We start from the raw sequence: 12,021 nt of genomic DNA, 5'->3' as shown, positions 1-12,021 counted from the left end.
GCACTGGCCCTACTTTACTCCCAACTAAGTCCACGACCAAAGTCCCATAGATTTCAGTAAGAACAGAGTTAGACAAATACATGCTTCAAAATTCCGCCCTCTTGACAATATTCAGTACCTCCTTTAGAATATGAGCGTATCAGGGTCATACTGTCATCGAGCTCATATCAACAACAGCAGCTTTCTGAAAAGAACAGAGCATCTATTGAAGTAATGGAAACGAATTAAAAAGAAAAGACAAGATTAAACTAAACTTACTTCCTCACTTATCTTAGCATATATAGAAACCAAAAGGAAAGATAATGTAATTTCTAACAGTGATAAAAGCTCTAAGTACTTTAAAGTGCTATGTAAGACACGATATACATAAATTGGAGCAAAGATCTTCTATTCTTAATAGTGCTGAGTGACCAAAGATGGCTACAGAGATGAGTGTGATTTACCAGATCAAGCCATATTGATAAGTTTTAAACAAATAGACCTATCTTAATACATCTGTATTAGAAATAAAGAAGGAATTTCCCACCTTGTGATGTTTGGAACTTGTCTATGTTCCCTACTCTCTATAGTTAATTCCACTGTTTCCCTGAAAGGAAAACTTTAGTTTCTGCTTTGAAAAGGAAAAAAAAATTATATATAAACACTTGAAAGAACTGCTTGTTGCATGTTCTTTTTTGTAGCTTATTACCAAAATAAACATCAGATCATTCCTTATCTGAATGACACATACTAGCTTACTGAACTATCATGTAAGGCACCAAAGAGAAACAAGTAAGATCCTGATCCTAAATATCAATGGAGCAAATCCCATTTACTTCACTACAGTATGGATCAGGCACCAAGAATGCAATTTTATTGACAAAGTAAACACGTCTTTGCTACAAACTAAACACAAGATTAATAGTGCCCATAAAGGGCACAGCTGTTTTGGAAAAGGAATTTGTTTTTCAAAATTATTTCCACACAGCATGTTCAGAGAGGTTAACTCCTTTTTGTAAACCAGAAAATGAGGTATATAGGGGTATTGACTTTGATTATGCAGAGAGGTTTTGTACAGAAAGTTGTGCTTCTGCACATGGGGATAACAACAGATATTTTTACTTCACTTTGGCTAGAGGCACACACACCTTTACAAAAATAATGAATCGGGCCCCAGGATGTTTTGAACCAAACATAATTTGTTTAGTTTTGCCTTCAAAAGTGTATCTTCCAAGGTTCTGACAACTTTTGTGGAGTGATTTTGCCTACTTGCAAAGACAATGTGATTATGTAAGGAAAGACATCGCTTCCTTCAGCTTTTCTTTAAAGAAAACTGCATACTATCTATACAGCTACAGTAGAATATTAAATTGTACATTTGCAATATGTTACCCAGCTCATGATGCAAGAGAGATCCTATGATGGGGAACACTGACAGGTGTTTGACAGGTAAATGACAGGTGTTTATAAACTTACTAGGGGGGACCAGAAGGGTTTGGGAGAGACCTTGTTTCCCCTAGCGCCCCCTGGCATAACAAGGAATAATGGCCACAAGTTGTTGGAGAGTAGGTTTAGATTAGACATCCGTAAGAACTACTTCACAGTCAGGGCGACTAGGATCTGGAACCAACTTCCAAGGGAAGTGGTGCTGGCTCCTGCCCTGGGGGTCTTTAAGAGGAGGCTTGATGCCTACCTAGCTGGGATCATTTGATCCCAGTTTTTTTTCTCCTGCCCTGGCAGGGGGTCGGACTTGAAGATCTATAAGGTCCCTTCTGACCCTACTTCTGTGATTCTATGGTTTTCACACAATGAATTAAGACTCAATTCCTTGTTAGATATTGCTTCCCCCATATTATAATTATAATATTATAATTAGGGTTAAAAAAGGGACAGAGGTAACAGGAAACTTGGTAACACTCTAATTAAATTGTCATCTTTGTTTTTCATTACCAAACCATGCTTCTATGGTCAACTCTCTACTTGAAATATCAGTTTACACCTCTTCCTGTTGTGCTGCAAAGTTCTACAGTGCATTTGTGGTGAAAAACTCAACAAAAGTACTTTTGAGCATTCAAAATTCTGGTAAGTGCTTTTCACTGAAAAAGTTCTAGGGTGTAGCATTTGAATATATGCCCCATGGTTTTCAAGTGTAGACTGATGTAATTGTTCTACAAGGAGTATGAGACATTCTGCAGATTTTGGAAAATGACCACATTTCCTGGGCATGTAGAAGGGACAAGTGCCAAGAGACTGACCATTTGTTGATGGTTTTAACATACTGAATATAAGAATGTAGAATTACACATTTGTGGGCCGGTGAGTATAAAAACCTCTAAAATATAAACTACATATAATTAACGTAGATGAACACCAGAGCCAAAAGGGTAAGAACACCTGACTTATTCAGAGCTAGAAAAACTGAACAGAATGAAGAGCCCATGTAAAGGAATCTATCATGAAGCAAAGAATGAAGAACTACTTTTATCGTTAAGATATATGTTACCTTTTTAGCTTTTCTTTTAAATCAATGAACTGTAGAGGCATCATAAGATTCCTTTGAACATGACCGTATCAAGCCTCAATTTGCTACATCTGAGTTTAATTCAAGGTTATTCAGCTTGTATCAGAGAAATTAAGAGCACAAAGACCAGAACAATAGCCTTTCTAGGTAAAGTCAACATGGTGAACGGCACCTAAAAAATAAGGCACGTGTTGCATCAATGCTAGTTTGCAAAATTATACATAGTTTCTATGAAGCAAAGAGAAATCAAAAAAGGTCTATATTCATTTTAACTGCCCATGGATCCCTGGGCACATCTACATGTGCAATCAATGCAATGCAATGCTGACATTTATTGCTTGTGGGCGCAGCATTTACATGTGTGCCCAGGACTGTAGCATGTTGAGTCAGGTCAATGCAGCCACAGCTGGCAGGGAGCCCCAGGGGTCAGTCTGCCAGCCTGGGACAGCTCTGACCTGGCTCAACAAGCTGTGGAGCGGCTGAGGTACAAGCATGCTACCGTGTGGGGCTAGCTGGCAGGCAGATCTGCACTGTAGCAACCTTGTGCCCCAGCCAGCTCTGGTCAGCTTCTACATGTACGTTGCAGTGGAGTAAATAACTCTGCTATAAGTTGTATCAAGCAGTACTAACCTACAGCAGAGTTAATTATTTGATTCTGGCCTAATAGCTCCACACCAGTACACAGAGATGACTAATTAGCTCTGCAGTAGATCAACTCCAGAGTAAACATCTCATTGTGGGGATTTACCTGAGAAAGGTTTGTCTTACTTTGTACAAGACATGAAATTGAAAAATACTTGGTTACATTTGATTTTCATGAGTTGGGTGTTAATCTGTGTAAGGAAGTTAAAGGTACAGTTCTCAAATTCACTTCTATATTTTTCTTTGAATGTGTGAAACAAGTTAGGACATACAAACGAAGAGCAAAGACACACGAGATAGGCAGTGCAGATAGGGAAAAGAAGAAAAGGCATGATTAAGAATAATTCCCCATGGTCAGAAAAATGTTCCTTCATTATCTAAGAATGATTACTGCCTTCAAAATCCAGGGACTTTCAAGGTCCTGAACAGATGCAACTGCTATTGTCTTCAACTAATCATGCAGGTAGCCTGCATCTCAGTCAGGTAGGGCCCAAGGCGTTTAATTTTGAAGGGAAACATGCAGTTTAGATATTTAGTGCAAATAAAATATTCTAGTAATATTGTAATTTGAATGCTTTGCTCTTACAGTTTTTGGAAAGATCTATTCTGCCTGCTTGTTTTGACATTTCACATAATTTATCCAGTGCTGGTACCTAGTTTCCTAGGCTACAGTGTTATTTATGCAGTAGTTCACAACACTTTGGAACTTATTAAACAGCTTGATATCCTACTTACCTTTATGCATGGCATTAGACTCGGTGGTTGCTCTGGCTAAAAATAGATTTAGTACCTAACATTTTTAAAGACAAATTTAGCTTTTTACATCAAAGCAATTCTACAGAAGCCAATACTATATTTAGGTATATTTACAATAAAGCAGAGAGTTGTTACTTTTCAGTTGCCAAGTCTTAAAATTTCTGTTAATATAGGGTATAGGTCATTGGCTGTTCATAAATTGGAAGGCCGTAAGAGACTTCAGAAGATCATCGGGTCCAGCCCCCTGAACCAAGCAGGAAAGATAACTGGGGGTCAGGTGACCCCAGCAAGGTGACTGTCTAGTCTCCTCTTGAAGATTTCCAGGGTAGGTGATTGCACCACCTCTGGAAGGAGTTTATTCCAGTCTGGACAGCCTAACTGTGAAGAAGTTTTTCCTAATGTTGAACCTGAATCGATCTTCTATGAGTTTGTGGCCATTACTCCTAGTTTTCTCCTTGGGTGCCCTGGTGAACAGTTGCTCACTGAGCCCTTGATGTACTACCCTTGTATAGCGGTAAGCTGCTACCAGGCCCTCTCAGTCTTCTTTTCCTCAGGCTGAAGAGTCCCAACACCTTGACAATTTACTGTAGGCAATGAGTTCTACAAACAAGCTACTCTTTTTAGACTTTCAGATACTCTAATGTGCTCTACACAGCAAAAACAGTCAAGTTCAGCCTTAAAGATGAATTGTAAAGTAACAAATTAAAGGCTGGAATTTTTTTTATACAGGTATATGAGTTTTAGTTCAGAACAAAAGGCACCTTTGATTTTCTATGTAGCAATACAGTTTCATAACAAGCCCTTAATTTACTAACTATATATGGAGGAAAAAAAGGAAACTCTGTTAGTATTTGACAATGCAAGCTGAAAGCATCTGTAGTCTGGAAGATAACAAACATCATCTTCATTATGTGTAAATTAATAATTCAGTTAAAGAATTTGTATGAGCCAGAGAAGGGGCATAGTAACACACTGAGTGAACAGAAGTCAGCTAGGTAGGCTACTACCTACCAAGACATGCCATTCAGACAGGCTGAAAAATTACTTGGATAAATTTGCATTGTAGAATTACTCATCAGATACTAACTACACTGTCAGAAAATGCACTAACATAGCTAGCACCAAGGAACTGATAAGTAGAATATGACAACAGACGCTTTATGTTTAGATTTCAAGTCCAATATACTTTTCTTTTTTTAATCAGATACATCAAGTAGTGTAGAAACTAGCCAGATTACTACTATTCATGTTAAATGGAAAGAATTACAGAATGTTCTGTATTAGTAGACATCATAATTAGAAAAGCTCATTTTAATAAATGAGACCGACTAGAAGGTGTTTTTAGTCTGCTAAGTGATTAAATTACTTTTGTCTCAGGTTACATATGTTGTATTCAAATGAAAACTGCATTCTTGACATCCTGATTTCTAAATGGGCTCCTGAAGGCAAGTATTAGTCTAAAGACCTATCAGTACTCTTTATATATTGTCATAGTAGAAAAGTTTCTGAAAAATTAGGAAAGTACAATTAGATCACTGAAACTTTCCTTTAAACATTTACATTTTAAAAGTCATAATTCATTTGGCATCTCTCTCAAAGGCCGTTTTCTGTTGCTTTTAAAATAAGTGTTCCAACACAAAGACAGAAAAAAAGGGCAAAAATGTCTACGGTAGCTATTTTAGCAATGGCATTCAGCAACATCATCAACAACCTATTATAACTAATCTTCCCACTGTCAACACATCTGCGCAAACTCATCCATAATACAGAGTCCTTGGTTTTTTTTTTGACAAGTAATTGTATGAACTATATAATAAATACAACACTAACAATAAAGTTACTACATTTCAGTTCAGAACCAATGCCTCCTCCTTGTTTTTTTTAGGAAAGGAGATGGGGGGGATTTCTAGGAAATGAGTATATTTTTGGATTATTTATAAGCCATATTAACTTAACACTGCTGCCCTCTAGGGGTTAAAGATACCAATGTTTATAGTATCAGATTTCTTCGGAGGAAGTCAAAATTATTTCATTTGAATAATGCCATTTCTGCTAGAGATTTTATGGATGCATGAAAACAAGATCCCTGATCTGAAGAACTTGGATAGTATTCAATCGTTGCTGAGGTGGAACAGGACTTAATAAAACCAGAGATGAGATTTAGCAAAGAGGTGGTTAGCCGTATAAGCATGAAGGCAAGCAGAAGTCAGAGTAGATATACATCTGAGACTAACACAGAAACAATTTACTGCAGAGCTAATTAGTCAACCCCGCAGTAAACATCTTGTATAACATACTGTAAGCAGTGAATTAACAAATGCTGATGAAGCAAGCTGCTGCTTATAAAAGCTTATGCAATACAGCTCTGATTTAGTTAAGTCTGTAAAGTGCAAAACTACCCAGCCTTCTGCCTGCTTGTTGTAACGTTAATTCTCTCAATTTATTATTTTTTTGGTGGGGTAGAGAAAAGAGAAAAATATTTTAATTGGAGATCTAGGAATATAACACTAACTACAACCAACCACAGACTTAGCTGAAGCCCACAAAAATTTACTTCTGAATCAGGATTTGATGGAAAGTATTAATTCATTACATCATGGAAATATACAGTATTTACAATAATCCCACTCTAACAAAAAAGTCATCATAATGATTTTAAAGTGGACAGTCTTTATTTACAATTTTGTTGGCAAAAGGTGAAGGGGAAGTTTAAAACATTTTAAACAGAGGGCACCAGAGGCGAAGTATCAATTCACAAATTTGCATCTTCGGTATCCATCTGATCAGATAAAGCAAACCAACACTTATAGGAGCACGGACATCTCAATCTGAAACAGCTCCATTTAAAGTACATTGCTCAAATAATTCAGGTGGTTTCTAAATCAACTTAATTACTTATTAAAAGATGCAGTTCTGGTGAAGAATGCTGTTTTTGTACCTGGCAGCAACATTCCCTCTTAAACTTGCACACTGGCAAAGCAGTTACACCTCCTACTTTTAGCTGAAATTTACAACAATCTCATTTTCTGTGATGTCAGCTCTCTCAATTCAATTCTGAACTACTCTGAATATTTTATTGTGAAGTGTAGTTGAGACTGCAGCAGACGAGGCTGGAGGAAATAATCCTGATGTCTGATGTGCCTTCCAGCATCAGTTGGGGAAACCCTAAAAATCCTGTTCAAGAATTCTAGGTGAAAATATGTAGTCAGCTTCCACTTTGTCACAAGGACTTGAAATTCTTATTCTTCATTCCTCTAAATCAAGAGTGTTTAATTCTTCTTCTAGTTCATCCAAGTCCTCTCCAGTAAAAAGATTTTCATCAACAGGAACAGCATCAATGACTCCATTTTCCTGTTCTTCCTCTTCTTCAGTGTCCTCTTCTGAATAAATGTGCTCCCCATTCTCTAACCCACCTCCTGAAGCTTCACTTAACTTGGTATCTAAAAATAATTTAAAAAAATTACAGGATCTAGCATTACAAGTTCTTACCACTGAATCATTAAAAAACTATTGACACTAAACAGACTCCAAAATTGCTTTTGAGTCTGCCAGTTCAGAAGTTGCTATGTTTGAAAAATATGCTCAATTGTTTTCATCAAATGTGATATAGTGATATGGGGCATCTTTCAAGTCATACTTGCAGCACTGACCCCTATATTTCACTTTACTGAATTCAGTGGGATTACTTGTGAATTCAAAGGATTAGTTTTAAATATTATAAAATTAAACCAAAGAGTTTGGGTAAAAACATATACATATTTGAAACCCTTATCTTAACCAACTGCTTCATACTATTATATTGTTACTACTACTACTTTATTTTCATATTACTGTAATTGTAACAGGCTGGTTACTCAGGCCCACTCACCTGTTCTGGGGCAGTCCACCCAAAATCTTGCCCAACACGACTTCTTGTATAATAACCTGTTGTTAAATGCGGGAGACTACCCATTTTAATGCCCAATGCTCAGGGCGATAATGTGACTCCAACCTTCCCTTATTGTGTCCCATGCCTTGCAGATGGTATTCAAATCATCACAATGCCTCACACCAATGCTCCAGAGTCTTACTGGGACTTGCACTCCCCACTGGAGCATACAGTCATTGTGCTCTCACACTGGCATATCTTAATAACTACAAACATGGCTTCTGGCCCATCTAATACCTTAGGTGTCTGTAGACTTACCTGGGCTTGGCTGCCCTCCTCTCCGGGGTTATACCCTTGAGTGAATTTCTCATGGGAGTTGGCCCCTGTGCTATACTTCAGGTCTCTTTCATGCCCCTTACTTGGCACACCCCCAGTGCAGCTCTTCAGGCCCTCATACACAGGCTCTACTCTACACCTAAATATGCATAGCACTTTGGGTCACCCTTGTGCACCCTACTCTATGCAGGCCCTTATCTATTTTAATCTACTATGCCCCACCACTGAGGCAACCAGGGTCTTTACCCCTATATGGGCTCAGGTGTCCAGAGATGTGCCTGGCCCCGATCCTGGGTAACCCTCCAGCATGTGGGGGCTAGGGTTATAAGGTGCCCCTACCCACCTTTCACTGGGGAGGTAAGTGGCCTTGCATTTCTGGGGAGCTGCTTCACTATGAGCAGACCCACCAGGCCATCCTTCCTCAGAAGGGTGTAGTTTTCAGTTATACGCAGGACCAGGAGCCTCCTGCTATTCCCACAGCTCCTGCCCTTACCTCCAGGGTGTTCTGAGCAGAACCTGAGCTGGGTGTTACTCCTTCAGCTGCCAGCAGCAAAGTGCTGTGGCAGCCCTGAGGGCCTGGACCTAAAATGGAGCCTGATCAGCCCCCTCCTCCAAATCCTAGGACCCTCCTGCAGTCAGGTGACTGCTTCATTAGGGCTAGCCAGCACCCTGTTGACTGCTCTTACAGCCCTTGAAGTGGCAGGCACTGCAGGTGCTCTGCCACAGTAATGCTGAAGAAAGACATTTAAATAGCAAGGTGAAATCCCCATCTCCTGAAGTTTATAACCTAACTCAAGTTAACTAGCAAGGTTAAAGGTGAACTTAAAGATATTGGTGCAAAAAAGTCTAATAAAAAAGGAAAAATATTAAGAGATTACATAAGGTAAGTTATCACAAGTAAAGTGTTTACTTTTTCCTAGGCTAGACAATACAGGTAACCCACACTGCTATTTAAACAGCACCAAGTTACCAGGTAATAAGTAAACTTACCATCTTTTTCTACTGAAGTGTACATACTGAATCTCTCAGGACTAGCCACGGTAATACCAGTCTCATCTACAGCTTTTGGGACATACAGGTGCAAATCTATATCATTTACCTTCTCAGGCTCTTCAACCTGAAACAAGAGATATGTTCTTTGAAAGTACTCATTGTTTTCATCCTACCACTTAAGTTGATGTGAAAAGGAAGATTTTCTTAAAAATAATAAAATAAACCCTGTATTAAGCAATGGCCAATTAAGAAATAAAAACAATTCAATAATTGCTTTTAATAGAAAGCCTGTCAAGACCAAGAATCATAGAAAGTTGGGGTTGGAAGGCACCTCAGGAAGTCATCTAGTCCAACCCCTGCTCAAAGCAGAACCATCCCTAACTAGAACATCCCAGCCAAAGCTTTGTCTAGCCGGGTTTTGAAAACCTCCAGAAATGAAGTTTTCACCACCTCTCTGGGTAACCTGTTCCAGTGTTTTACTACCCCTCTGACTGAGATAATTCTTCTTAATGCCTAACCTAAACTTCCCTTGCTGCAAATTGAGACCATTGGCTCCTTGTTCTGTCATCTGCCACCACTGAGAACAGTCTAACTCCATCCTCTTTTGAGGCCCCCTTCAGGTAGTTAAAGGCTGGTATTAAATCTGCTCTCGGTCTTCTCGTCTCTAGATTAAATGTGCATTTGTATCCGTGTTTGCGCCACAGCACTGGGCACTTTTAAAAGCACCCAGCACTGTGGTGCATACATTTGTATAAATGGTGAAATGCACGTCAATGCTAAGAAAATAGCGGCGGCATGCTTTTGAACTAAAACACATCTAAGGTGTTTTAGTTCAGAAGTACACCACTGCCATTTTCTGCACTGATTCACATTTCACCACTTGTGCACTGCTCTGCGTCACGTGCTGTTGTATATATCAGCTCACACGCAGAGCAGACTCAATTAGACATGTTGGATCTCTGGTGCGTCGCAGCATGAAAACGTACGTGTATAAATACCCAATAAGCCCAGTTCCCTCAACCTGTCCTCATAAGACACATCTCCCAGCCCTCTCACCATTTTTGTCACCCTCAGCTGGACTCTCTCCAATTTGTCCACATGCTTTCTACAGCGGTGTGGTGGGGGGGTGCAAAACTGAACACAGTACTCCAGATTTGGCCTCACGAGTGTTGAAAAGAGGGGAACAATCACTTGGCTTGATCTACTGGCAACACACCTACCAATGCAGCCCAATATGCTATTAGCCTTCTTGGCAAAAGTTACTCTAATTTTTTTTAATAAAACCTGAAATATTACAGGTAAGAGCTAATATTTCCTTCTCTACCTCATCTTCACTAGGTCCTTGAGAATACTGGGTGTCATCAGCTTCTTCATCATCTGCGTCAACCAATTCAGGCCGAAACTCGAACACTTCACGTCCACTGATCTATCAAAGAAAAAACAGATATTAATATTTAAACAGTGCTAACTATTATTAATAACACTATTAAAAAACAAACATATGCACTCAGTTTAAATCTAAGCCAGCCACCTTACTATAAAGCTTATTAATTTTTTCCTCGTACAATAAGAAACTCTATGTAAAACATACCACAAGTGCTTTGCCAGCTTTGAAGTCTGCTTTTCTCCTTTCCATATCTTGCTCAGCCTTGTCAATCTTTTCTTGTCTTTTTCTTTTCTTCCACGCAAGAAAAGACTCTAAGGTGATTTTGGTAACGTTTGGTCCTAAGGCAGCACGCTGCACAAATCAAGAGAAACTAATTAAAGCTAATTTTTGTGAAAACAGTTTAGGAATTCTTTCGTCACAAATTAGAAAGACTGAGATGATGTTTCATAAAGATTTTTTGTACAAGATATTTGACTTCTCTACTATGTTCTGAACTCCTACTATTACTTAGGGTGAAATGAGGCAATCAAATTTACAATCAAAAAGCTAACTTAAAACACCACTGTCCCCTACTGGTAAATATTCAGCTAGACTCACTATACTCTTGTCAGATGAATAAAACAGAGAAATTAACACTTTCTAAACAAGTAATCATTTTTCAAACAACTGGGAACATTTCACTCAAGTGGCTATAAACACAGGCAAACAGCATCTCACTTGAAGTTGTTAATAGTAGTGCTTGGCTGCACAAGATTCAAAGACAAACTACGTAACATTTAGGAGTCAATGACCGCCAGCTTGCTGTTACTTTACCTCTCTTTCTATTAGATCTTCTAAAGAAATTTCTTCTTGCTTTTCTTCTTTCTTTTTGTCTTTTTTCAGTACAAAACCAGGAGGGAGAGCATGGCGGTACATACAGTTGTCTCCTCCACCAGGACAAACCCAAAACCATCCATACTTATTGTTTTCAATAGCATCAAGAAAATATTTGCAGACCTGCATAAAACAGTAGCTGTTAGTGTTGCACTCTACCTTCCTTCCACACCCCATCACTTTCTACAGTTTAAGTGAATACATGTTATATATTTAAGAATAGCATTGTAGCAAAACTCAATAATTTACAACTATTGTTAAATTACTATGTGAATGACCAAAATCTAAAACAAAATGAATCTGGATGTATTTGGACTAAGAAACAAAGAAAACAACAAGGGCACTTCAAAAGGGATGTGAACCTGGAGAGGGTCCAGAGGAGGGCCATCATATGGTTAAGGGCCTCCGTGGCTAGCCCTATGAGAAAAGGCTGAGGGACCTGAATCTCTTCAGTCTCCGCAAGGGGAGACTGAGGGGAGATCTTGTGGCTGCCTATAACCTTATCAGGGGCCAGCAGCAGGGACTTGGGGAAAGTCTGTTCACCAGGGCCCCCCTTGGAGTCACCAGGAACAATGGCCACAAGCTGAGGGAAGATAGGTTTAGGTTAGATATCAGGAAGAACTACTTCACTGTAAGGGTGGCAAGAGCCTGGAATAAGCTTTCCAG

At 39.0% G+C, this 12,021-nt stretch overlaps 1 protein-coding gene across 1 annotated transcript in view; it reads right to left on the bottom strand.

The window, feature by feature from the left end:
- Positions 1-6,547: 6,547 nt before the first annotated feature.
- Positions 6,548-12,021, bottom strand: part of ZC3H15 (zinc finger CCCH-type containing 15) — an 18,032-nt gene continuing 12,558 nt past the window's right edge. The window contains exons 6-10 of the mRNA XM_019523062.1: positions 11,296-11,478; positions 10,687-10,833; positions 10,420-10,521; positions 9,093-9,219; positions 6,548-7,338 (exon numbers count right to left, since the gene is read on the bottom strand). Coding sequence (XP_019378607.1) covers positions 7,145-7,338; positions 9,093-9,219; positions 10,420-10,521; positions 10,687-10,833; positions 11,296-11,478 — 753 coding nt within the window. The 3' untranslated portion in view covers positions 6,548-7,144. The remainder of the gene's footprint in view (positions 7,339-9,092; positions 9,220-10,419; positions 10,522-10,686; positions 10,834-11,295; positions 11,479-12,021) is intronic.

The sequence above is a fragment of the Gavialis gangeticus genome, unplaced genomic scaffold (assembly GCF_001723915.1).
Source record: "Gavialis gangeticus isolate Ggan-Ray unplaced genomic scaffold, GavGan_comp1, whole genome shotgun sequence".
Classification (NCBI taxonomy): Eukaryota; Metazoa; Chordata; order Crocodylia; family Gavialidae; genus Gavialis; species Gavialis gangeticus.
This window is presented reverse-complemented; position numbering and strand designations above follow the sequence as displayed.